The 27,346-nt window shown below is 41.6% G+C and overlaps 1 protein-coding gene across 1 annotated transcript in view; it reads left to right on the top strand.

Moving 5' to 3' along the window:
- The window catches only part of OSBPL11 (oxysterol binding protein like 11), a 68,385-nt gene that overhangs the window by 16,359 nt on the left and 24,680 nt on the right, over positions 1–27,346 (top strand). Inside the window, exons 2-5 of the mRNA XM_056861505.1 lie at positions 18,609–18,677; positions 20,992–21,167; positions 24,515–24,594; positions 25,694–25,873. Coding sequence (XP_056717483.1) covers positions 18,609–18,677; positions 20,992–21,167; positions 24,515–24,594; positions 25,694–25,873 — 505 coding nt within the window. The remainder of the gene's footprint in view (positions 1–18,608; positions 18,678–20,991; positions 21,168–24,514; positions 24,595–25,693; positions 25,874–27,346) is intronic.

Genomic DNA, 27,346 nt, shown 5'->3' with positions numbered 1-27,346 from the left:
TGTGAATCTGATATTGTATGTGTGTACACATCACTTTACACGTCAGTGTGCCCAAATTCCATTCAGTTGGGATTCTTTTAATTCTGGCACAGCAGTATGTAGAGATAGAATAGGTTTATTATCTCACTATAGGGTCAAGAATGACTGGGCCAACAGCAGTGGGTCTGAGGCTGAAAATAAAAGATTTGAAGGTATTTGATTGGTTCTTGTGCAAAAACAGGTAAACAGCACTTGATAACTAATATTACGTGGGTTTATGAAGGAGTTGGTTTAAAGTTGCAGGTTATAGGAATGAAAATCAGGGTGTTGGTTGCTATTGACAGCATTCTCTGTGGACTTTACAGACTGTTGATTCTTTAAAAGTTCTAACCTTGAATTTCCTTCCAGGAGGGGATTGTTCAGTGCATCAGAGTTCTGAACATACTAATAACAGACCTAATGGAGATTGGATTTTTGAGGCTTTGCCAAAACTTCAATTAAATTGAGAGCCTTTGATGTTCTGATGAGTAAGGTGGTTTGTATGCCTTCGTTTGTTGATGAGTAGTTTTCTCTGATACTTGAAAAACTTCTTTGTTCCTCCTGTACTATTGCATTTTTACTGGTTCCCCCTAGGATTTTGTTCTGTCCTGATTTTTATTAAAAGAAACTTATGTTGGACCCCTCCTGTGAAATGTCATTTTATTTCCAACCGGTTCCTGAAATTCATTTTCCAGGCACCTCACATGCCAAGCAATAAAGATAATGTATTTTGAGCTATTCGGGCTGTTGTGCCTTAGGCATATCATAGCCTGTGACAGGTGGAGTCTGATACAGACATAAAAGTCACTTTTGTCTTGAACTTACAACCACTACCCAAAATGTGGTTACTGTTCTTATTATTTAAAAATCTTATGAAGTAGGCTGTATCTATGAAAGCTTATGCTGTACTGGCATACAGTAAGTTTATAAAGAGTCGCAGGATTCTTTGTTCATTTTGCTTTTAGAATCCTTACCTGATGATTCTGCTTGCAGGCAGGCATGATTTGATTTCCCCTCTGCTGCCTTACTGCTTTCTACTTATTTCTGTTTCTTTATATTGTTTCCCTGGGAAAACCTTATTATTGAGTGCTGGGATGGATTGTGACATCAAATGTAAACAGCCAATCAACAGCATTATTACTTCCCTCCTCTTATTAGGTTTCTGTCCTGTTGATTTCATCAATGTTTTTTTAAGTTTTATTTCAATTCACTAATAAAACATAAAACATTACATAAACATATTCATACAATTATGTGCAGCTTACTTTTTACATTTACATTTTAGTAGTTCACTTCATTTTGAGTTACATTCCTCTATCTAATCAAATATCTAATAACATATTTATAATAAAACAGTAATTACCTAAATCTTTCTTCTTCTGTTTTGATTTAATTTTATTCTTAATTTTCAACTATATATTTAAAGAAGACATTCAATTTTTCCTGAAATTCTGAAATTGGTTGAGTATGTGTAAAGGATGTTAGTTCTGTCATAGTCGCATATTCAGTTAGCTTATTCATCCATTCATTAAAAACTGGGTATTTCTCTGCCTTCCTTTTTGATGCATATGTTACTCTTGCCACCATCACCACATACATGAATATTTTTTTGGAATATTGGTAAGATATTTAATAGCATACTTTTCGGATCCATCACAGTGTTGATTTCATCATGACCCTGTGTGTGTTAAGTGCCATCAAGTTGCCTCCAATTCATGGCGACCCTATGAATCAGTGTCCTCCAAAATGTCCTATCATTAACATCCTTGCTCAGGCCTTCAAATTGAGGGCTGTGGCTTCCTTTATAGGGTCTATCCATCTCATGTTGGGTCTTCCTCTTTCCTGTTGCCCTCAACTTTTCCTAGCGTTATTGTCTTTTCCAGTGACTCTTGTCTTCTCATAATGTGACCAAAGTATGACACCCTCTGTTTAGTCATTTTGATTTGACCCTACCAAAGAGAGATTCTTTATTTTGTTAATGCAAGCCCCCTTGAGTATTTAAAAATAAATAGGTTGAATGTAAATATTGAAATACATTTGAAGAGAAATGCTACACAGTAATTTTACTTTCAGTTGTTGAAGATGGAATATCTACAAGCAGCATTTGTATTTGAAAACTAGAAGCTAACTTTTTCAAAATTATTTTGATGTGCATCTTTCATATAAAGACATGTAAGCATTCACTTTAGAGCCTTGTGCCAATGCATAGGGCTTCATGTGAGTTTTCCCAACACCATGCTTGTTTGTGTGCTTTCGTATATTCTGATGTTTCCTTCAGGGTGGATATGATTTAAATCAAATCGATTTAAATCACAATTTAAATCACTAGTCGGTTGGACTTGAATTAAATCATGGTTTTCTACAAAAAAATCCCTCATTCTTGCTAGTATAATCTTAATATTTACAACCAGATGAAGGTTTAATTTTTTAGAATAATAACTTTTCAGATTAGTTTTACGTTTATATCAAAAAGTACTGATTTGGATATTCTACTAGAAATACAGTACATAGATAATTATGAAATTATTGCGAGGTGAACTATCTCTAGTTGCATTGAGACCACCAGGCCTTACCTTTCTTTGGTGCAGTGTTTGCATTTTGCATGCCGGCCTGCCTTACCCATAGGTAGAGGAACTTAATTAAAATATTCCCAAACTTGGTCTCTTACGGTCTGTTGCTATTACAGATATTCTCTTCCAGGCAGAGAATAATATGATAAACCTCAGGCTATATACATGTGTGGAGTATTCTACTCAAAACGTTTCACTGTCATTTTCACTGCTTGCCCCTCCCTCCTCACACATAGCTCCTTATGCAGATCTATTCCACTTCAAACAATCTTCTAACCATTGAACTTCTTGAAACTTAGCATTTAAGAGGTAAGGGGTTGATTCTGTACATAGATTTGCAAAGGAACAATGGGGTTAAGGTCTTTTTCTTAACTCTGTATTTTGGTTTATAACATTTTTATTGTGAAGAAGAGGTGTGTTACTTCTGCAGACACAATTGCACTGTTGTGAGAACTGCAAAAAGAAGCATCTGTGATGATATCTTCTAGAAGGAAAAACTGCCCAAAAGAATCTTACAGAAACCTTTGGAAAAGCATGGCATTTTGAATGGTTTAATGGAATTCATTTACCAACAAATTTAAACATTGCATGAATATATGGTCTCATGCTACACAATTAAAAACTACCGTAATCCTTATTTCATGATGAATAACCTTTGGACTATAATGTATCTTAAACAGAAACCTATTTAAACTGCAGAGGTAGCAAACCTCCGTATGCTAGTGCTGGGAGGCAGCAAGGGAGAGCCTCAGCCTGGATGCTCTGTTCATTTGGGTCCTCCAGGGCAACTTGCGTGAAATAATGTGCTGGACTAGAGGGACTACTGGTGTGATCCAGCAGGGCTCTTCTTATGTTCACAACCCAGGTAAATCTCCTTGCAGAGTACAGGGAGGTGGGGGAAGTGTAATTTGACAGTTTTGTGTCTCTAGTTCTGCCTAGAATTGCAGACTGTCTGGTCTGGTTGTGAGTGACTGCTCATTTGAAAAGAAAACGCATCCAGCCCAACAGATGCCACAAAAGCAGTTCCAGTTAATGCACATGATAGATTTGTGCTCTGTCTCTGATGTTTGTATGTTTTTAAACAAGTCTTGAAGTTTTTTGCAAAATGCAGCATTGTTCTGGATCTTGAGTCAGCAGCTGTTACAATTAAAGAGCCAAACTACATCAAAATTTGGGGCTGATCAAGAAACAGCCAATATGAGAGCCTGTTTGCATAACTGAAAATTAAAATTAAACAGGATTTTGTACATTGATAGTAGCATGAGCTCCTCGGGCTTACATATCTCTGGACTCACCAGCCCTTCTGGTTGATCTCAGGTGACGTAGAAGTGGCCAGAGAGGCTGAGGGCACAGCATGGGATGTTCTATGCCAGAAGTGGCTTCCATCACTTATGGGAGTTGCTGCTTACTGACCAGAACTCCTGTGACAGCCTTCGGTTACTTCCTGTTTTGTAGCTGCTTTGTGTCAGCTGCAATGGGCAGAATATATTCGTCAGAGACATCAGTACCCTCCCAGTGCTCACAGAACCGTATTTTGTTCTGTACTCAGCTGCATTTGGCTTTCAAGTAGGAGTGTGCACCAAAAATAATTATTATTTTTCAGATTCAGGTATATTAGACCTGAAAATTTTCAAGCTTCTCAAAAAATGTTTCCCCCCCCCCTGGTTTTTTTGGGAATCCTGAAAAAATTCAGCTCGATTATACTCTATGGAAAATCTTTCTGGGGCTCGGGGCTGTTTTTTAAGGCAGAGGCACCAAATTTGCAGCATAGCTGCTGGTGACTCTCTTTAGAATAACATCTGAGTATGCTAAAGGTTGGGTCAGGGGGTCCAATTTTATTGGCCCCCATACATCCTCCGTATGGGGCCCAATAAAATTGGACCCACTGACCCAGTCTTTACCAAACTTGGGGGTTCTTCTAAGGAGAGTCACCAGCAGCTATGCTGCATATTTGGTGCCTCTACCTTAAAATGGGGAAAAAAGGGGAAAGAACCCAACCTTAAAAAACCGGAAGCTGGATACCCAAGGCTGGGTGGAAAAATTAATATAATAATATATTGCACCTTAAAATAAAATATATTTATCTAAGGATTAAAAATGATAAAAACATGGCACAATGGTATCTTAAAAGGTTGATAGACCACCTGTGTGCTTTAGTTCTATCAACCTTTTAAGATGCCATTGTGCCATGTTTTATCATTTTTAATGTTTTTAATCCTTATATTGCGCCTTAAAATAAAATATATTTCTCTATTATTATTTTATCTTTTCCGCCCGACCTTGGGTACCCAGCCTCTACCTTAAAAAACAGCCCCCATAGCCCCAGAAAGATTTCCTATAGCCTTCAAGGGAGACTAAGGGGGGGATTAAAGTATAAATCCTTGCAAAACCTGGTGCAAACCGAGGCATTTTTTTTAACAGGGAATTTCTTCCCTGTGCTGTAGCTGGCAATCCTGAAATGATCCCGAGAGATGCCAAATGGTTTTGGCTTTTTTGGGATCGGGGTTTTTGGCTACAGTTAAAAGGTGCTTTTTTCAGTTCGGATTTACCAAATGCACACCTCTAATTTCAAGCCATAGGACTCAGTGATGGCGAACCTTTTAGAGACCGAGTGCCCAAACTGCAACCGAAAACCCACTTATTTATCGCCGAGTGCCAATGCGGCAATTTAACCTGACTACCACCCCCAGAGGGGGCCCAGAGGGAGAGGCTAGGGTTGCCAAGTTCCTCTTCGCCATGAGTGGGAGGTTTTTGGGGTGGCGCCTGAGGAGGGCGGGGTTTGGGGAAGGACTTCAGTGCCATAGAGTCCAATTGCCAAAGTGGCAATTTTTTCCAGGGGAACTGATCTCTATTGGTTGGAGATCACTTGTAATAGCAGGAGATCTCCAGCTAGTACCTGGAGATTGGCAACTAGTGTTTCCTCTCTACATATCAAGACAAATGGAAAGGTGTTTGGAGGATGGCTTGTGGGCCCTTCAAAGGTGGAACAGGACTGCATGCCCCTCCGCCCGCACAGACCCAGAGGGCTCTGGAGAAGCCGCTGGAGGGAGGGAAGGAAGGAAGGAAGGAAGGAAGGAAAGAAGGGAAGGGAGGGGGAAAGGAAGGGAGGGAGAGAAAGAAAGAAAAAGAGAGAGAAAGGGAGAAAGAAATGGAGCGAGGGAGAGAAAGAAAAGTAGGGAAAGAAAAGGACAGAGGGAGACAGAGAAAGAAAGAGGCCATTTATGCATGGGAGGTTTTGCCTTGGATTTGCCACTCTCCAGATGCACATTTTCCCCATCCGTATTCTCAAAACTCTGCATGGGGGCTTATTGTTGAGTTCTGAGAATTTGCATTAGGAAAAATGTGCATCTAGAGAGCGGCGAATCCAAGGCAAACCTCCCATGCATGAATGGCCAGAGAAAGGAAAGCCTTCCCGCTTCTCTCTCTCTATCTCACACACACACACACACACACATGCCCCCTCCTCCCTCAGCAGAGAAGGGGGGCACGCGTGCAGAACAGCCCGCAGCACACAGGCGCCGGGAGACCCTTCCCTTCCCTTCCCGCGGAGGCTCGGCGTCCTGCCCCGCTGACAGCTGCCCCCGCCCAGCCGGGCCCGCCGCCAGCAAGGGAGGGGAAGGAGGCGCCCCAGAGCCTCCGCCTGACTTCCCGCCCCGCAGCTCGCCAGCCACCAGCCCTGCCACCGTGCCCTTCGCCTGTGCACGGGGCTGGCCCCCCCCGGCCGCCTCCCACATGCCCGGGGTGAGCAGCAGCAGGAGGAGGATCCCCGCCCGGCCGGGCCTCGCCGCCACCACCTCCACCCACCCCTTTCAGAGTGGAGCTCCGGCGGAAAGGAGGCCCGTCTGGCGCAGAGGGAAGGAAGGAGGGAGGGAGCCCAGCCTAGCTCAGCGCCCCTCTCTGCCTTCCTGCCTTGTCCAGGCCCCTAAGCCCCCCGCCCGGAGGGGCCCACCCGGCCTGCCTGCCCCAAGGGGGGATGCGGCGAGAGGCGAGCGAAGTAGGGCAGAGGGCGCCTCCTTCGCGCCCACCGGCCAGCCATGCCCCTCCGCCTGCACAGGCCCAGAGGGCGCTTGAGAAGCCGCTGGCCATGCCGAGTGTGGGCGCCCGGCTTCTGTTCCCCGCTCTCACACCCGCCTGGCCGGCCGCGCATGCTCCCTCCAGCGGCGGCTTCTGTGGAAGAGTCCGGGGGCCACCGCCAGTGACGTCGGAGGTTCCCCACCCCTGGGCTACAGCCTCCCCCATCCGGGGAGGGGCAGAGCCGGAAAGGCCAGCGGCTTGGAGGAACCGCACGTGCCGGCAGAGAGGGCTACACGTGCCGGAAGTGGCACGCGTGCCATAGGTTCGCCAACACGGCCATAGGTTGTCGACTTCTGTTCTAGAGGTCCACCCTCTGTGCAGCTGTCCTACTGTCATGGTTAACTTGCATATCCTTCCAGTCCTCCTCATATTTATACATCTGCTGCCACCACAGCGTTCTTTGGAGAAAATATTTCCACATTGTTAAAGTACGTTATTAAGTTGAGAATTAAACATGTAAATTGAGCATGTTCTATTAAACTCAGGATTTGCATTTCTGTTTAGATAACTTGCATGCCTGGGAGCCCTGTGGGCTGTCTGACTCCTTAGCTACTCCGCTGTGCTTTCGTGACAAGAAGTATGAAATGTGAGTAGGACTGGAAGACGTGAAAATGAGCTTTCCCTCAATCTAGAACTGAAAAGTAGAATTTTTTTCTAAAGGTTGGTTCAGAGATTGACAGGCCTGCTGCTTACAAAACAGTGCATGTCAGCCAATTGCGGAACAGTTTGTTTCTGGACTGCAAATTGAAGGTGGATTGTTTGCTTGTTCTAGATTTCTCTTTACTGAGCACTCAGCACAGTTCCTCATTAAAATAGCTTAATTTCAGAGAGAAAACTACTTGTGTGCTTTGCTTCTGATGTGGACTATGTGCTAGCAATTTAACTGTAAGAATTGGATAAAAAAGCAACCATAAATTCACTTTCATTACAACATCAGGATGTTCAGTGCTCTGTGCTTAATTTCATAATGGTCCTTTACAGATGTCCAAATACTGTACTTCCTGCCTGTGATATAAATAAGTTGTTATGTGTTAGAACAGAGTTGTTTTGTAAAGGAACTTTGCACTAGATTAGAATTTCAAAATGTGAAGTGTGGATAGTTGCCAAGGGAGGCATGAGAATCTCCCTGATATTCCCCCATTGTGTGCCTCTCTTGTGGTGAGAGGCAGAGTTGCTGGCCACCCCCTCGCCTCTCCCAATCAGTGCAATGCGTGATGAATTGTGCCCTACCTCTTGTGTTGACTTTTCAGATCTGGGATGTCAGTGGAACAAAGTTGTTTGTTTCCATGAACAGTTCGATGTCCTCGGAGCTCATTTATAGAGACCTTAAGGCACTTTCTTGGCCAGTGGGTCTGTGTTCCTTTGTTTCTGTTTTGATCTGCTTGGCCTGAGGGCAAGAGAGGCAACTTCCTAGTGAATCAGCTGTGTTTAACTTTGGGGATTCTTGAAGGACAGTTTTCCAGCCTTAAGGAGACCTCCGTGTTGATGGACTCTGATGACTTCTGCTTTCGACTGGTAAAAATCCTTACTTTGGTTACTAACAATTTCATGTTTCCTTTCTGATGCTATTTGTTGCAGACCCTTCAGCAGATGGCGTGGGGGATGAGGTGAGAATCAGTAAGTGTGGGAAGAATTGTCTGTACCCCCACACTTCTGCCTTTGTGTTAAGTTGGCAGATTCATTTTGGAATACACATTTGCAGAGATAGGTTCACTATCAAAGTTAGGCAGAACTTGTAGTCAGCACTTACATAATTTACAGTCTGTATTATAAAGGGTGTTCCAGTTACATTTTTATGTGCAGAATGTAAATGTTTTTTCTTAAGATGGTATCTCTGTAACTAAGAGGTGCTCGTGAGAAACCTCACAGCTAGAGATGTAAAATTTCCAGGATTTTTTTAAATGATAAAACTTATTTTACTGTATTAACATAAATCATTTATGATTTAGCCTATAATATGGTACTATTTGGCATATTTATGAAATGCATACATGCCTTCGTTTTCTACAAGCATAACTGTGAATATACCTATTACTACAGAGAGAGAATTGCAAACTGCAGCACCGTTTGCTACCTTCACATATATATCTTTTTGCCATTTGAGAGGTAGGAAAAAATAAAAGTTAAAAATAGAAAACACAAATATTGTAGTAAACAAAAGAGAAGCAGTCTCATAACAGTAACAGTAGGAGTACCAGAACATTTGAATATCAAACACTAAACTGTGAACTCTTCATGTATTGTCATACATATGATAACATATTAATTGTGAACAAGATTAGTCACATTTAAACAATAAACATATCCTTTAAAAAATCTACACTATATGCTGGAATTATCTTATATTCTAATAGTCAAGTGCGTCCTAATCTGCAGATTGGGGCCACACTGACATAAAACAGATGCTTCTGTGAACTTAGCCAGGTTTCCAGAAAAAATCTGAAAACCTAAAAATATTTCATTGGGGACAGTTTAAATCCCAAATAAAGAGTATTACCTGTGTTATCTCACTGTCTGCTCCGAAACAAATCGAAAATTAGTAACAACTAGGGCCTGGTCATCTGCCATAAAATTTTGGCTACAGATCCATTATCATGCGGGGGAATCAACCCTGTTAAAATACCTACTAAAAGACCCCTACTGGACTGAATGCTCTGAATGGACAATCAAAATAAAAAAGAAAATTTCCCAGATAGGCATCGACCTGGACTCCCTGCTTCTGTCCAGCGAGAGTTATATCCTAAGTCTAATAAAACAAAGACTAGTCAATCACGAGTTCTAGCGCAAATTTCCTTTAACGCCGCCAATTTGCCCACCTCAATACTTTGGACTTCCACCTAATTTCCATTTAAACTACCTGGACCGTCTTGACAATCCTAAGCTCAGGAAAGTCTTTATGGAAGCTAGGACTAATTCATTGCCTTTAGCGATCCTCCGTGGCAGATTCCTGAAAACACCTTACGCTGAAAGAGTCTGCAGATGTGGCGCAGGATGTCCTGACTCCCTGTCTCATATTCTTTTGGACTGCCATCTTTATGATTCCCCAAGAGGAAACCTCATAAAACCTATAGTTTTGAACTTCTCCTTAAATAATACGAAAATACTTCACAAACTATTAGCTGATAAAGACCCTGAGACAACTGAAAACGTGGCAAAATTTCTGACGATAGTAATCAACCGATGGGAATCTAGTCGAAAGTAGAATCACAACATTAAGGAATGATTTATATTAATTTTATTTTACTCTAACTTTTATCCTTTTAGATACTGCAGATTGAACTATGCCAATAAAGGTATTTGAAATTTTGAATTTTTGAAAAATTTGAATTTGTGTCCTGGAGTCTGGAAGGTGCTCCAGGGCTGGCTGTGGCAGCTGAGTCTGGGCGCTGCTCCAGGCCTGGCCCCACCAGAGTGGTGATGGTGGTGGAAGGTTAGAAGTGAGTTGTGCCTGAGCTTATTGGGCAAAGGAGGGAAATTGGGTTCACACTTGTCATTCTCTACTACCGTAGATTGTCTTACATAAATTGTCATACCACACATTTTGCATGAGTCCTTTTGAAACGAGTAGAATGCATTCAGAGACGGGGAATGCATTCTACTCGTTTCAAAAGACAGTTTCATAGGGTAACACATTGTATTTCCTTTGGGTTGAATGGTCAGATACTCTTGCAAGTCTGCCTTGATTAATGAGAATGGGCAGGTATTAAGGTGTGGTCTGGGACCATAACAACATAGTGTCACTTGGAATGCAGTATGTCCTGGGGAATCCAATGGAGGACTGTTTTGCTGCCTATTCTAGGAGTCTGATCACTTTCACCATACTACACTTACACATTTGTAACTAGAAGTATTGCAAAGGTACCATTGCTGCCTGTCATCCAAATGAAGTTAAATCCGATAGTGCCGCTCCTGGACTTCTTGCAGCTTGAAAGGGGGTGGGGAGTGCGGAACAATGCATAAACAGAGTTCATGCATTATGTAGCAGTTTAAACAGTGCTTCCTTGAAAGAGTTCCCTGGAAGAGATCCAGTGGTTTACTCCCTGTGTTAGTAACATACCCGCATCTTGTTCTTGGCTTGTTATCTATTGATCAGCCGGTGACAAATTACAAAATGAAGGTTACTGAAACAGAATTTCTTTCACAACAATTTATACAAAGGAAATTACTATTCTGGAGCATATCTTTCATAAGGAATGATGGGGCTTAAGCCTTTTTGCAAATAATACAGGTAAGAATTCATTCCTGCCTTTTCCTGTTTTCATGTTGAGGGAGGGGGTTATTGGGGAGACTTGCAGAAGTGTTCCTTTTCAATGAGATACAGCAAACCACATTAGATAGTTTCTGTTCCAGGGAACTGATAAGCCCCAGTTCGGGCTTGAAGAGTGTTGCTGTTTTGTGAGGCTGATACAAGTGGAGGGTATGAACTTGACATTTAGGTTTACAAAGTGATAATAAAAGCATTGCTAGGTTGGGGCTGGTTTGGTGGTTCCGCTCTTGGCTGGCTGGCTCCACGTGCCATGGGGACCCACAGGGACTGTCTTGCTCTCCATACTGTTAAACAACTACATGCAATTGCTGTGAAACGTTCTCTGGAAATTTGGAATGAGTTGCCACCAATATGCAGAGGACATCCTGCTCCCCCCACCCCAACAGCTGGGTAGGTCTGAGGAATGGGAAAGGATGCTTATTTAGCCAATAAACTGCAACTCACTCCAGATAAGCCTGACATGTAGTTGGTCATTGACAAAGCCTCTCGGGCTGAAGATCCACCTGTCTGGGAAGGAGTTGCGCTCTTCCTGAAGAAGCAGGTTTTTGCCATGATAGTGCTGCTGGCTCTTGGCCAGTGGTTGGAGGCTCACGTCTCCTCTGTAGATGCTATTCATTTTATCAGCTTTATTTGAGATGTCAGCTATGGCCATTCCTCAAAGTGTTCTGGGACCATGTGGAACCATATTAATGCACTTTTTATGTGTCCTTGAAAATTGTTTGGAAATGTCACGTGGTCCAAAATATAGTGGCCAGGCTGCTGCTGGGGCTTGATTTTATTGCCCCTGTGCTGAAGGTTTTGCCCTGGCTGCCTGACTGTTTCCAGGCACAATTTGAAGTACTGGTTTAAGACCCTAAATGGCTTGGAACTGATATATTTGATGGACTACCTCCTCTCAAACTGTGTCAGACCACCACTGAGATCTTCCTGCTCTCTGTGCCCCCTGCCTGCAAAAGTGGGTGGCAACCGGAGACCGGCATTTTCAGTGTTGGTGCCTCGCCTTCAGAATTCCTTCCCTCTTTGAGTCTCACCGGGTGCTTATTTTACTTTCCTCTACGTGCCAGCCCATAAGTCGGCTGCGACTTGATCGCACTTTACACACACATATACACACGAAAATATTTCTCTTTAGTAAGGCTTTTAATTGAAGGGTTCCCTCTTTTAAAGCTATTTTAATGGTCTGCTTCTAGCCTGAGGGTTGTTTTATGGAAGCCGTTTTAGGCTGCTTAATGGCTTTTATGTCCTTGGTGGGCTTTTAACATTGTTTTAATATTGATAGCTCTATGTTTATGATTCTGTTGAATTGTTTTTAATATATGAGCTGTAATGAGCACATTTCTAGAGGGAGGCATATATTCAGCCCCTCTATATTGCATGTTTTCTTGAAGAAGTGTAACTTGAATGATTTTTAAATCATGATAACAAAAACTCATATAAATTATTTTTAAGGGCTTCGCTGTTTAGATGACGCCTAGATAAGTCTGTATGTTTAGTGGGATCTATTAAATTCAGTGTGGCTTGCTTCTGAAAAAACACACTTGGGGTTACATTGTCAGCCATAATTAGCCATCAGCAAGTACAGTTACAGGAGTGTGATCTGTCCTCACCGCATCTGAATTTTAAAAAAAAAAATGGCAGTCACCATGACAGTTTACAATTCTGTCTGTTTTTGTCCCTTCTGTACTTTTGCAGAATTGTTCAGGAGGGTATTTTTTATAAAGAGAATAAAGCTGTAGTAAAAGGGAATTGTTCCGATCATGGTTTTACAAAAGAACAAGGGCTGTCCTTTATGGCACTGTTTATTACATACATTTCTTGCTTTTATTGCATTGCTCTCTAATTTATGTAATCTGTTTTTTGTGTACTTATGTCATGTTATATACTGGTTTTATTGCATTGTTTTCTAACTTTGTAATCCAGTCTTGTTACAATGTTTATGCTATGTCTTGCTTGTTCTCGTTGTACTGCCAAATTTTGTAATTTGCCTAGTCTCGGTGAGAAAGGCAGACTATAAATTAATTAATATGGCTGTCACCCGCGTATAGAAAATATAGTTAACTATATGGATTTCAGGGAAATGAATTGATTAAATTTTCATACGACTTCTGGAAGCTTCCACCTTCTTCTGGAGACTTTGTGACATTGAAAAAATCACAGTTGCCCTCTCTGTGTTGTCTCTGCATGAAATGGAAACACTATTGTTCTATCATTTTAGAATTAACACATGAGCATGTTAATATTAATCTAGTGCATATACAGTAGGTTAGGATGTGCATATCTGTTCATTGCACATGTCTCTGCCAGGTGAAGAAAACTGATTTGTACTCACGTCTCTGCTTTACCAAGTACAACAGGTTACCAAACAGTATTGAGTTGATTGAGATTTTACTTTGAGCCAAAGATTATGAACTTCATCCTAAGCAATCAAACTTTAAAACCTGCTTTGCAGATCTTGTTTTATACTGGTCATATGAGTAGGCCATCAGAAGTAACTTGACCCAACCCTTCACTCTTAACCTATGACTATTGGATTGTAAAATGAAAGAGCATCACAACTGATCCATCCTGCTCTCCTTTCTACAACAGATATTTTATGGGAGTAAGATCTTAAAGTACTGCATGGTTTTTATGTGTGTGTCCCCATACTCGGCTTAGGTGATTGGCTGAATTCACACAGTCTGTCTACGCAATGAGTGTTCAGTGTGGGTGGATGGAGCTGAAATAAGAGAGTGATCTATAGTGGCATTGGCTCAGGCACACGTTTTACAAATAATGAAAATGATATTAGAGGAAGGTACCAGGCACAGAGTTCTATAGAATCTACCAATTAGGAAATGTTGGTGGATTTCTTTATGCCAAGGTGACTTTCTTTGTCTCGCAGTTAGATGAGTAATGTTTCTGGCTTCTTTATACTCTTTCAGTTATTCACATGCCCTGTGTATGGAATTCTAAAAGCAGGTGCAGTGATATAAGCTTCTAAAGGAAAAAAATAGGTCATTATATTTAGTAAGAGCTTCAGTTAGGCATTGCATCAGGGACAGGTTCTGTACTTTGTATATGACAAAGACTATCTTCCAGCAGTACTCATGTGCTTGGGTAAAACAGTGATCAGAAAGCACATGGGTGCCCTTACATACATGATGTGTGTTATCTGCTTTTTATAGTTCTTTAAAATTACATTTCCTTCTAGAGTTTTGGCAAGGAGAAAGACTCTTCCCAGAGCCGAAGTGCTTGGCCAGGCAGCTCCCATCACAGCAGAGAATCCTTGGATAGCTGCTCTTCCAGTCTGGCCATTTAAAGTAATTTAAGCAGAGCTGGAGTAATTGGTTGAATCCCACTGGATCACGTTTTCCACTGACACAGCAAGATTTAGCAGAAGGGTGTCATTAGATCCAACCCACTGTTTCATATTTGTAGAACCCAACCTTTGTTGGGCCACCTACAGGATTTACCAGGGGTTTAGGAGAACAAAGTTGAGCTGGAATAGCTCCTCCTTGATCTGGCAGTTGCACAGGTTAGTATTTGGGGATTGATATTTAACACCGTGACAGTTTTTCTGTGGAGATATGTCAAAGTTCTGTTCTCTCCCTCCAGCTATTTCTCAACAGCTTCATATAGTTGGTTGCGGTTGCCTGTGGGTGGGAGTGAATGATCACTGTGCTGACATGTGATTACTATTTTTAAATCTATGTAGCATGTTTTATCCTGACTTTCCTCCAAGGAACTGAGGAATGGTATACATGGTTTTCCCTTCTCCATTTTATCCTCACTATAGCCTTGTAAGGTAGGTTAAACTGAGAGGAAGCGACTGTTCCAAGGTCACCCGGTTTGCTTCACGGCTAAGTAGAGACTTGAACCTGGGCTTTCCATTCCTAGTCTGAACTCAAACACTGCCCCACTGTTTAACTGTTTAACACCTCTGGATCCAGGGACACTGCTCTGCACCTCAGAATAGTGTCTGGGAAGCATTGTTGGGTATATGGACAAATGGAAGCTCATTCTATCCAAGGTGGAGGTGATGTTGGTGCTCATCTCACTGTGAAGCATGAGAGAGTGAGAGATGCCTCTTGATGTACGTGGTGAGGATGCAGTTGAGGCATCCTTTTAGACACTGGCCAGTTCCTACATTGTGTTGTGATAGTGGTTTAAAATGCCTTTTACGTTTATTTAGAATGCTTGCCTTATCTGTAGAATAGGGATTTGGCAATATTCATGACTCTATTTCTTTGTGCTTTGATTACTGTAATACATGGTGCTGCCTTTGAAAAGCATTTGGAAACTTCTTCTGGTGTAAAAATCCAGCAGCCTGTTTGTGGAGAAACAGTCTTGCAAGCCCCATTCCTACCCATGCGTGAGTTTGGAAGTTCCACAGCTGCCCAGGTCTCTGCCTGGCAAGGCCCCTCTTCTCCCTACTCCCATTGTCACTTGCTTCTCTCAGGCGGACACCAACTAGTTATTAAGAGTATCTCCTGCTGAAGAACCAGTACTTCAGTAAGTACATTGCCACTTAAAGGCTCTGCCTTGGTTTCATGTCTCCAGTTTTCACACTGGGTAACAGGAACAAACACATGTTTGGGAATGAAGGGATCAATGGCCACCCCCTCCCCCGGCTTCTTTTTGAGAAGTATGACTGAATAGGAATTTTTTTTGGGTTCAGAGACCAGTCTACCAATGTTCAATATGTTGAGAAATTTAATAAAGAAATAACAGGTGTACACAGCATTTGGAAATCACTTTAGAATGAGCAATGATCCAAATAAAGTGATTTAAACACAATCCTCTAACACTGTATATATCTTGCAAGATGACAAAATTAGGATAGACTGTTTAATTCTTGTAGTTACAAGTATTCAGAAATGTCACATCAATTTCATTGATTGGGGATTCCCCCTACCCTTTGTTCAACTACACATGATCATGGCTGCCGTTGCAGTGGAGCTCAAAAAGGTGAAATTGCTCCAGTTAAGAAGGCAAGGTGGGTAAGAGTCCATAGAGTTAAGAAGTAATATTTCCCCCCCTCATGGTCAGGGTTTTTTGCTCTGCCCACTTCTTGTGGGTCATCTTTCTTTTCATGTCCCAAGATGATCTCATCTCATTTGGTTTACCAAGCCCTGTGGCTTGGGTATGACTTTTGTATTCTTTGCTCTTCCGGACCAGGGCCATCTGCATATCTGTGGAGCTGGATGGCTCTTGCACTGGGAGATGAGTCATGCCCACCCTGCTTTTCCCTTGTGTACCTGTTAGCTTATAAAAGGGGCTTTGTAGCATCTGAGCCTACGTAGAATACAGACTCAACTATTATCAACCTCTATGTGAATTTTGGGGTTTAAGAAACTTCACCAGGCCACAGTGCCTTTTGACAAATACTGGGTGCCGTGAGCATATAATATTTGAAAGAACTGCACTTGCACTATCTGTCTGACCATAGCAAAATTCAGTGTGCTGTGTTTGGCCTTCTAATCCCTAAATGTCAGTGCATCCTGCATACATGACGGAGCCTTTGTTTTTGTATGAATCTTTCCTCCCATTAAGGCCTTCACAGAAGGGTTTGAGTTTCTAAAATCACTATAAAGTAACACCACTTAACTAATATATAAGGGCTGTACAGTAATAACTCCAGGCTTTCAAATTCCCTTATCTCGTAACGTCTGCCTTTTCTTGTATTTGATATAGCATATAGGCTGGTTTTTAAAAATTTACATAAGCCCTTGGTCCTCTATAACCTAGAATTTTTAGTTAGCTGCTCTGTCAGTTATTGTTTGGCTAATTTTAAGTGCTGTCTTTAAATGTTGACTGTTGTCCTATGTTATGAACAGTGTCGTGTGACTCTTTTTGGGGGCAGGGGGCAGAAATTATTCCGTGTGTCTTGTGGCAGAATTATATTTTCAAAAAGAGAAGAAGGGGAAGGAGCTTTTTCAGGCCAGGATCTTAAGACCTCATTTGCATCCTGTATATAATGCTCTGGTGACTTCAGTTGGTTCAGGGAATGGCTAGTATCTCTCACCTTCTGGGAAAAAAGAAGCAATGTGTGGAAGCTATCCAGCTTTAAAAAAAGGTAGTTAATCCAATGTGACCCTAATGTCAAACCCTTAAAATGCTTTGAGTAAAGGTAAACATGGTAGTCCTTATATTAACTATTAAAGGAGATGGATTTTTAGGTGATGCACCTGTTGGTTTGGGTGCTGCGTAGAATTTGCACAGGTCCAAGGGGGGCTTTTTCCAGTTCCCATCTCCTGTGGGAGACCTCTGATCCCAAGCTATTACTGGGGGTCCTCCATCTTCAAGCAACATCATGGGGGGAATTGGGCTGCCACGGGAGAGGGGAATCTGCAAAAATGCCCTCTTCTCATTTGTTCTGCGGAAGTTCTAGGCAGGATTCAAGCCATGGTGTCTTCCCAAGTTCTTTTTCTTCCAGCTCATGAATCCATCTCTGTCAGTTAAATTCAGAAGTACTTATAAGCAGTACAATTGAAGATGGTAGTGGGGACTCTTGGTTCATTGCCATATGTGAGGAAACAGATCAAATCGGCATGCCATATATATGCCTGCATGCATGCACACATCAGAAAAAAGAGTTTTTCTAAGGCACATGCATCAGCCCTACGTTAACTGAACTTGTGGCTCCACTTTTCATTCTTCCCTCTCAAAACCCTATCTGATTTAAAGACAAGGAAGCTTTTGCAGTCTTTCAGGTGCCAAATTCAGCATCTGCTCACAGTATACTAACTGCTAGTCTCAAGTCTTACGTACACAACACCATTGGTGGTGAGTTGGTATGAGCAACAAGATGTGGGTATATTTCAGGGGAACACAGGAAAGAAATGCAAATGTGTGTCAGAAATTGTATTTACAGTTCTGGAAATCATGAACTGGCTTATGAAAAGATGGAAAATGCCGAGTATACATTTTAAAGCCCGGTGTGCTGGGTAGCAATAAAGCAAGGAAGAAGATGTAAAGGCTCTACGTTATTTCTTGACTTGATCTTCAAGACTATGTGTGGACACATACAAGGAGCCCTCTTTTAGATTCTGGTTTGAGCCAAGAATTCAATTTTGCAACGAGTACAATGATTTATAATGCATTTCTCCAGGTTCTAAGAACAGTGTGCTTTTTGGGAAATGAAAAAGACCTTTTACTAAATTATTATTGTCCAGTGACTGATATCCTTAAGTCCATTTTGTTTAAGCTTGCTTTTTATTTTAGTTAAGAGCCATTTTTATAGCGAAAAATTGTTCAGGAGCCCCAAAGTAACCCCTGGGGAAAACTCAAATCCTTAAGTATGTTGAGTAATTTAATCATAATAGTGAAGCTTTATAAATGAGCCAAGAGGTGCCTGGTAATTTGATTGCCAGTCCAAGGTGCTTTCTGCATCAGTAATGTTGGAAACGGCTTCCCTTAATCTGCAGTCTAGTAAATGTATTTGAAGTGTTCCTGTTCCAAATCGGCATTACGAAGACAAGCAGAGAGAGTGAGCACTTGCCGGCTGCACTTCTGTTTTTAGGAGTCATCGCTGGTGATTTGTGACCAGCGATACAATCTGCTTCTAAAGATAAAATTGGGACAAGTTGTTGAAAGTGGACCTAGACTGCAAATATGAAATTACAGAACGTCTATGTGAAATGTTTCAATTGTCATTATTTGCCTTTCACTCATGGGCTTTGTTCCTACTTTTGTCACAGTGATCACATGGAAAATATTTCCGGTTATTTAATGAAATACACGAACCTTGTCACTGGCTGGCAGTACCGGTAAGTCTATTTTTAAAAAAAATTGTCTGTTTTGTGAACTAACCTGATTAAATGACACTGCATTAATTCTGCCGGTATAGAATCGTTTTTAAAATGCTGCAAGTGAAGAGGCCTGAACTTTTTTCTGGTTTTAGGAAGGGGTAGTGAGATTACAGATAAAAAGCATTGTGTCAGTGATCTCTTATTTCAGTACAATATCTTGGGTTAAGTAAGCTATAAATTTCTCACTTAGCCAGGGAGCTTTTAGTGTTGCAAAGGGGCTGTGCAGGAGAGAGCACAACTCTGAAAGGCATTTGAAAAATCAGATCGCAAGCAAAGTGCAGATATGAGGCATGCTTTGATTTTAGATTTATATTGTCTACACAGTACTGCGCATCCCTGGTGAAGGTTGCTGTTAGTATTCTGAGCTACCAGTCAGCATATATGTAGAGAGTATCAGCATTTCAGCTATCCTTTGAGGTAAACGTTTGTGCTGCGTTTGGGAAATTTTGAAAACAAGGCTTGAAATGATTGGCTTTCCTCGGGTCTAATGAAGGTACGAGGAAACCCAGATTGCTTATCTCTCTCCCACCCCCACTTCCCTGCAGTCTTTCCTCCTACCCCAAAATCTTGGTGTCAGCCATGTTTGACATAAGCTTAGGGAGACCCTCCTGTCTTACAGGCTTTTTGCATCTCATGTTGTGTCTTAAGTTCATCTTTGTCACTCCCTTCCCACCTCAGTCGATTAATTGTACAATAGGCTGAGCTCAAGGAACAGCATTTCACATCTTGTTAAATATTTGTTGATTTAACAAGATTCTTCGGTCTTGGCTACCTACACTATTTTCGTTTGAAATTGCATGTGTTCATTGAGCTAGACCAAACTGTTCGTTATTACACTGATGAATGTCAAATATGTACTTTGGGTTCTGTATTAACTAAGACTTTCAGAATCTTTACAAAAGAGGCCTTCTGAGTAGAGACTGCCCTGGCTTTAGTGACATGGCTACAATAGCGCCCTTACATCTTTTAATAATTGATAATTGTCACTTTTTATCACTGATGATATTTGTTCGTGTATAAAGGCTTCCATAGGCTAAAACACAGTTGTTTGCTTTCTTGCTCCAGTTCATCCGGCTGCAAAGCCTAGGGTTGGTTAACAGGTTTGTTAAATGTTTTGATTCTATATTTCCATGGTAATAATTTTTTTATGAGCGGAGGAACAAGAAACGTAAATCTGGAATAAAGTTGTAGCAAAACACAAAGAATTTTAAAAAATGTAACAGGCATAACACATCAGCTACCAGCAGCTAGTTCAAATAGGAACACACCGTAGTGGGTGAGCTGCAGAGAGCTGTGAGCAGCGTCCTGCTCATGGAATGTGGTGCTCTTCTTCCTCTTCCCTGGCTCCTGTGCTCTCTGCAGAGTCTTCCCAGGGGCTAGGAAGCACTTGGGAATGGCACAGGGCTCAGGAATGTTCAGGGGCTGCCACTGGAGAAAACAGTCTGTGGAAACTGCTGATCCCACTGTTTGTGCTGATTGTACAAGTTTGTGTTTGAAACCAGTCCAATACTTTTGGAACATGGAAGATGCTTGGTTAATCTAATTTACAACATCTTCGAGTACTTGGTTGTGCAAAACCTTGCAAAAAGGGAGTGGAACTTTACTAGAAGTGGTAGCATACCAGCTATATTTTAACACATGCCACAAAACATTTCCACAAATATGTGACTGGTTAAATGCCAACCCTGGTTTATTTGTTATTACAGATAGCCCAGTAATTAGGCATTTATTTATTAGGACAATTATACAGGAGGACTTAAAGAAGTGTAGAAATTATTCTGACTTTTTTTTAAAGTCCCTTCTTAGGTGCAGGGCTGTCAAGAAGGGAAGGAAACTAGGAAGACAAGATTCTGGGGTTCCTGGCCCATGGAGCTGGGCAGATAATGTGATTTGTTTCTGTTTGGTGTTTAGGTTGGGCCCGATTGGTATGAGGGCATAGATCACAGGGACATGGGCATTGAGGGCTAAGCACTTCTGAGATTGTGTGACTTCCAAAGGGTAAACAACACTTTAAAAATGCACGTAAGGGCAAAGTGTCTTTGTAAAGGGAACGCTTTCCTCTTGGGAGGCTACAGAATTGTGTGTGCCCTACATCTTGCCCTCGGTCGTCTTGCTTGTCTTTCATTTCAGGAAAGGCATCTCTCGGTCTTTGTTTATAATTCCCATTTGGTCTTTGGTCATATTTCTCATAAAATATAGATTTTATGGACATATATTTAGATGCATGTAAAACTCAATGGCTCTTAAAATGGCACTTTTCTTACCACTGTAGATATTTTGTCTTAAACAATGAAGCTGGCCTCCTGGAATATTTTGTGAATGAACAGTCCCGAAACCAGAAGCCTAGAGGGACCTTACAGCTGGCTGGAGCTGTGATATCGCCTAGTGATGAAGACTCTCATACTTTCACAGTGAATGCTGCTAGTGGAGAGCAATACAAGCTGAGAGGTAGAATTTCATAGTTCTTGTGCTGCAGTATGTTGTTTCCCCACTAGGGTGTAGTCCTGTCTTTCTTTGGTGTGTTATATTTTCAGATTCATATACCTTTATTGGCATGCTACAATTCGCAAAATGGTGTGCTATATGGTGCACGCAGGAAGGCAGCTGTGTCAGAATTGGAACAAGGTGCTATTTCTGTATGCTTTGATTTGTATAGTACTTTATTATTATTATTTTTAAAAGATAGGCCAAGATTTGTTTTAAATTTTCCTATATGAGAGATTTAGTCTTTCTAGATTGATAATTGTAAGAAAAAACAACAATAAATGCAGGGGTGCTTGCAGTATCTGTCACTTAGGGGGGAAATAAAGATTATTGTTGTATTTCCTGATCTCGAAAAGAACCATAAAATATGGAAGGTTTTAAACAAAAGGCAGACTGGAAAAATGTGATTGTGGAAACAGAAGTAAGACATTCCAATAAAAACAAAAGATAAGTCCTAACGAAGGTGCTCTGACAAGTGATACAGTTAATAGAACAATAAGGGAGCACATGTTGGAAAGACTGTTGTTCTGCCCCTGTGGCAAGTGTCTTGTCTTTAACTCATTACTTGATTATGCAAGCTGAAGAAATTTAGCAGTGAAAAAGCTCTAGTTCTTTATTACAGAAGCAAAACAAAATCAAGATAATTTATTTTGACTAAAATAGACTTACATGGGTGTTTCATGCTAATCAGATTCTTGCTTCCTGAATGAATCTCTTAATTGCAACTTAGATTCCCAAATAGTTCAGAACCAGTCATTGAACTGTGTGAAGGTTTGGGTGTGTTTAGAAACAGCCTAAAGACTGCCTAGCATGAGAAGCCAAGGAGTGGAGTCCAGTCTTTCCCCCTTCAGGCTGTTTTTTTTGTTGTTCATGTGGGCACATTTCAGACAGCTTTGTTTGGACAAATCCATTCTCATCAGTATATTAACACCGTTTGATGTTAGTTTCAGGTATCTCATTGTCCTGAGGCTTAGCTGAAATGCTACAACTTACACATTCACAGATCCTCAGGAGAAGTTTGCTCAGAAGTGTTGTCTCTTTGTTTCTCAGCCAGGGTTAGTTTCATATTTTCCAGCTCTGTTGACACAGATTTAGAGCCAGAAAGCGCAGAGTTTTTGCTTGTGTTCCTCTGTTTTGGAAGGAGGAAACAAAATGGCTGCTTTATTAAGAGAGTGGGTGTGGAGGGGCTGCTGGTGGAATCCAGAGAGTGCATCTGAGGGACGCCTCTACCAGCTCATGTTCTTGCACCCTCTTATGGAAAGCTCTGCGAGGAACTCGTGCAGTCTCCGCCTCAACGGTAGTCCTGGGACCTCTTCCTGTGTTCATCATGTGAAAGTCAGTCTCCCTTGTGATGGTTATGACTAGACAAATATCTCAAAACGGCTTTCATTCAAATTGCTGTCTCAAACCACTTCCTTTTTCAGAACACTTTTCTCTTTTGGTGTGTATTCTAATTTAACTTCCCATACAGCCACAGCCATATGCTGCTGGGGTGGCTTCACATGTCCATTAATTCTGCATAGAGTGGTTGCCATTTCTTTCTGCTGATTTTTTTCCCTGGAGGTCTGACCTTGAGCAGCTTAGCTACTTTACAATACTGTGGAGAGGTCTTGAGGTAGCCTACAGGTAAAGGTAGTCCCCCTGTGTAAGCAGTGGGTCATTAGTGACCCATGTGGTGATGTCACATCACAACGTTTACTAGGCAGACTTTGTTTGCGGGGTGGTTTGCCAGTGCCTTCCCCAATCATCTTCCCTTTACCCCCAGCAAGCTGGGTGCTCATTTGACCGACCTCGGAAGGATGGAAGGCGGAGTCAACCTTTAGCCGGTTACCTTAAACCAACTTCCATCAGGATTGAACTCAGGTCGTGAGCAGAGCTTGGACTGCAATTCTGCAGCTTACCCCTCTGCGCCATGGGGCTCACGAGGTTGCCTATCTTTAAACAAAAAGGACTTTATGTACGTGGGTGAATGGATTGAGATGCACATACATATTCAGTTCTATTGAATATGGTGTAGTGGTTAATGTATTGGATTAGGATCTGGGAAATCCCTCTTCAAATGTCTTCTTTGCCATGGAAGTTTGCTTGGTGACATTGGACCTTGACTCTCTCTCTCTCTCAACTTAACCTTCCTTACAGAGTTGTTGTAAGGAGAAAGTGGAGGTCAGGAAAACAACGTAAGCTACTTTGGGTCCCCACTGGGAGAAAGGTGGGGTATAAATGAAGTAAATAAATAAATCTTTACTTTTCAAAATGTATGTGTGCACATAAACATACATGGAGTACTTCAAGGCTCTGGAAGTTACAAGACTGTGTTCTGCTTTTTCAAAATGCAGAAGGAACTTTGTGTTAGCACTTGTCACTGTTCGCTCTGGAAAAGGTCACCAGCATTTTCTCTTTTTGCTGTGGTACCCAGCACCTCCTAAACACATGCAATGGTTCTTAGGACTGCTGCTGAATGGGTGGCATTCTAATATGCATTGCATTAGGAACCAGAAAGCTGACAGGAAGAAAGTCTATTCTTTTGAAATGTGGTGTTAGAAGAGAGTTTTCTGAGTACCATGGACCACCAAAAAGACAAATAAAAAGGTAAAGGTCCCCTGTGCAAGCACCGGGTCATTCCTGACCCATGGGGTGATGTCACATCCCAATGTTTACTAGGCAGACTTTGTTTACAGGGTGGTTTGCCAGTGCCTTCCCCAGTCATCTTCCCTTTACCCCCAGCAAGCTGGGTACTCATTTTACCGATCTCGGAAGGATGGAAGGCTGAGTCAACCTTGAGCCAGCTACTTGAAACCAACTTCCGTTGGGATCGAACTCAGGTCGTGAACAGAGCTTGGACTGCAGCTTGTGGTTTCTAAATCAAATCAAACCTGAACTCTCCCTAGAAGCTAAAATGACCAAACTGAGGCTATCGTACTTTGGATGCATTATGAGAAGATGAATCACTAGAAAAGATAATAATGCTAAGAAAAGTTGAAGGCAGCAGGAAAAGAGGAAAACCCAACATGAGATGAATTGAGTCAGACAAGGACGCCACAATTCTCAGTTTGCAAGATCTGAGCAAGATTGTTAATGATAGGATAGGAATACTGTTCTGGAGGACAGTATTTCACAGGGTCGCTATAAGTCAGAAGCAACTTGACAGCATTTAACACACACACAGGTTCCAGATACCACATATTAAGTCCAGCCTGTGTTTTGAGCACATTCTTTTTTCAACTTTGCAGAACTTAACCTTAAAGATATACTGAGGTATTTGCCTTGGCTAGCTCTGTATTGTCTTGTCTTTTTTGCTTGTCTCTTCTTAGCTGCTGATGCTAAAGAACGGCAGCATTGGGTGAGCAGACTTCAGATATGTACACAGCACCACACTGAAGCAATTGGAAAGGTACAGTTCTCACTTCAGCATAGTGTGTGGCACATATTTAATTACATAGCAATAGTTCTTTAAACTTTTCATCACCTGCATATCTTGAAATGGTTGGGAAAAAAATGTGAGCATGATATAGAAATGTGACAACTGTGCCAAGTTCAACAATGTTTTAAAAAGCTGTATTTTATATGTAATGCTGAAAATTGAGGGGGTGAATTTGTTGTTATAGTTGAGTCCCTGGATCCTTCATTGTACTGCCAAGAGTAATCCCCCAGACTATCCATGGTTCAGTAAACCTAAATAATTTGCCAGATAGCTAGTTACCTTTAAAAGCATCCAGAGAGGGAGATTTTCTTACTTTCTTTGGTTAACCTGCTGCAAGAGCAGTTGTTGCTTTCTGTAGTTGGGAAACTTTTAAGTGTGAATTCCTCTTTGCAGTTTATTTCTAATCAAGACTCAATCTGTCTAGTTTTTTTGTGAAAGAGCAGATTATCTAGATTACAATGCATTCCGCTTCTTTTGAACAAAAAATACCCATCTGTTTATGGAGCACAGTGGTCAAACGTTTCAATTAAACATTCAGAAGAGAAAGGGAAATGGAAGGACAGCTGGCACATTTCTCTGAAATCAAGTAGGTGCAGCTTGCAAAAAGTAATCCTTAATGTGCTCTTTCAAGCACCTTCCACTGGTACACACATGGAAGGCTGGTGCTGGTATGACCCGGTGTTAATACTAGACCAAAACAATTGTAAGATTCATAAGGCTTTGTAAGTATTTTCAGAGCACATCTTTGGGAACTGATCTGGCTTCTCTATTTTCCATGGAGCATTGGAAGAGCCAGTTTTATTACAGGAAAAATAAATATAGTAGAGAACAGTCTATTTTCCTTCTACAGTGAGGGAGCAGCTTTAACTGCTGCTAGTCCTGTAGCTGGAAGAATATTTTAACATTTGGGCAAGGCTTGAATAAATTAATAATGTTTTTTCTGAATTCTTGGTTGCATCTTCAGTGTGTATATATATATATGCATTAATGTGTGAAGGGGTGAAAGAAAAGGGTGGAGGCTGAAGAAATGTTGTTCCGGCATCTCCTAATATGTTTGTTTGTTCACCAGAACAATCCTCCTCTGAAATCTCGCAGCTTCTCTCTTGCATCTCAAGGAAGTGGTTCTCCGGGAGTGCAGAGAAGGCCCAGCCAGAACGCAGCTTCCTTTTTTAATGTTGGTCATCACAAGTTGCCAGGCGGGAAGAAAATTCCTATTCTGCAGCCAGATCATTTAGCTGAAGTAAGAGAGGTTAGTATGAATAAAAGCTTTTAGCAACTTCATTTTGTTTAGGAAGAATGGTTTACATAAGAAGCCCGGTCTCCGGATATTATCTGAAAGTTGGTATTTTCTCTAGTTGTTCTGCCCCTACTTTTTACCCAGGATGAGATTAAGAGACTGACAAGCTCTCTCCTCCCCTGATATATATATCTGATATAAAGTAATTGGTAAAACAGTATTTACTGTTATTGTATTATCTCCTTGCTAAACTGACATTGCTCTGCCACTGAGAATGGGATACTCCCCCTCCTGCCCTGACCTTTGAAATGTGAAATTTCCATAAACTGTAGTAATGAATGACATCAAATTTTAGCTGATAGTATAATACATATTGACGTCTGTGGCCTCACATGGTCTTCCTCATGCTGTTGACATGATTTTCAGTTTCAAGTACAACTCCTTAAATTGGCAAGAAGAAAGAATGTATTCATCTTTCATCTGTTAGTTTCTTAATGTTTGCGATGGGCTAGAGTTGTTGTCTCCATGACAGCAGGAACGCAGATACAGGGTACATTTCTTCCAGTGTGGTGTAGTGGTTAAGAGCGGTGGTTTAGAGTGGTGGACTCTAATCTGGAGAACCGGGATTGATTCCCCACCCCTACACATAAAGCCAGCTGGGTGACCGTGGGCTAGTCACAGCTCTCTTCAAGCTCTCTCAGCCCCACCTACTTCACATGGTGTCTGTTGAGGGGAGGGGAAGGGAAGGTTTGATTCTTCCTTAAGTGGTAGAGAAACTCGGCATATAAAAATCAACTCTTCTCCTTCTTCTCCTCTGTCTTCTCCTCTTCTGTCTCCTCCTCTTCATCTTCCTCCTCTTTCTCTTCCTCCTCCTCCCTTGTTCTTCTTCTTCTCATCCCCCTCCCCCCTCCTACTTCTCCAAGGCCTACTCCAGGGGTATTTTTTGTGATCTTCTTATGAGCAGAAGTCAGACTTGCTTCAAGGTCTTGACAAAACTCTGCATAGGCCAACCCTGCGATGACCTGTATCTTTTTTACATCATGTAGTATTGGTTTACAGTAGATAGGTGTCGCTTTGCAGTGTCTTTTAAATGAGTAATTCAGTAATTAAGGCGGACGATAAAAGAGCATTTATAATATTTACTTCTGAGGTACAGGAAGTTAAAATGACACCAGATACACCCACCTTAAGAGAACAGGTAACTGTAATGTAAAAAATTTCAAAGGGGGACAGCCTTTTTACATACAGAAGTGCTGTGTATCATACTATAATTTGGGTTGGCAAAGGTTGTACCAATTAGAATCTTAAGAGTAGGAAACGGCCGTACAGGTCATCTAGTCCAAACCCCTGCTCAGTGCAGGATCAGCCTAGAGCGTCCCTGACAAGTGTTTGTCCAGCTGCTTCTTGAAGACTGCCAGTGAGGGGGAGCTCACCACCTCCCTAGGCAGCCGATTCCACTGCTGAACAATTGTTATTGTAAGAACT

This window comes from Euleptes europaea, chromosome 15, assembly GCF_029931775.1.
Source record: "Euleptes europaea isolate rEulEur1 chromosome 15, rEulEur1.hap1, whole genome shotgun sequence".
NCBI classification, from domain to species: domain Eukaryota; kingdom Metazoa; phylum Chordata; class Lepidosauria; order Squamata; family Sphaerodactylidae; genus Euleptes; species Euleptes europaea.
The sequence above is the reverse complement of the archived record's forward strand: the minus strand, read 5'-3'. Positions and strand labels throughout refer to the sequence as shown.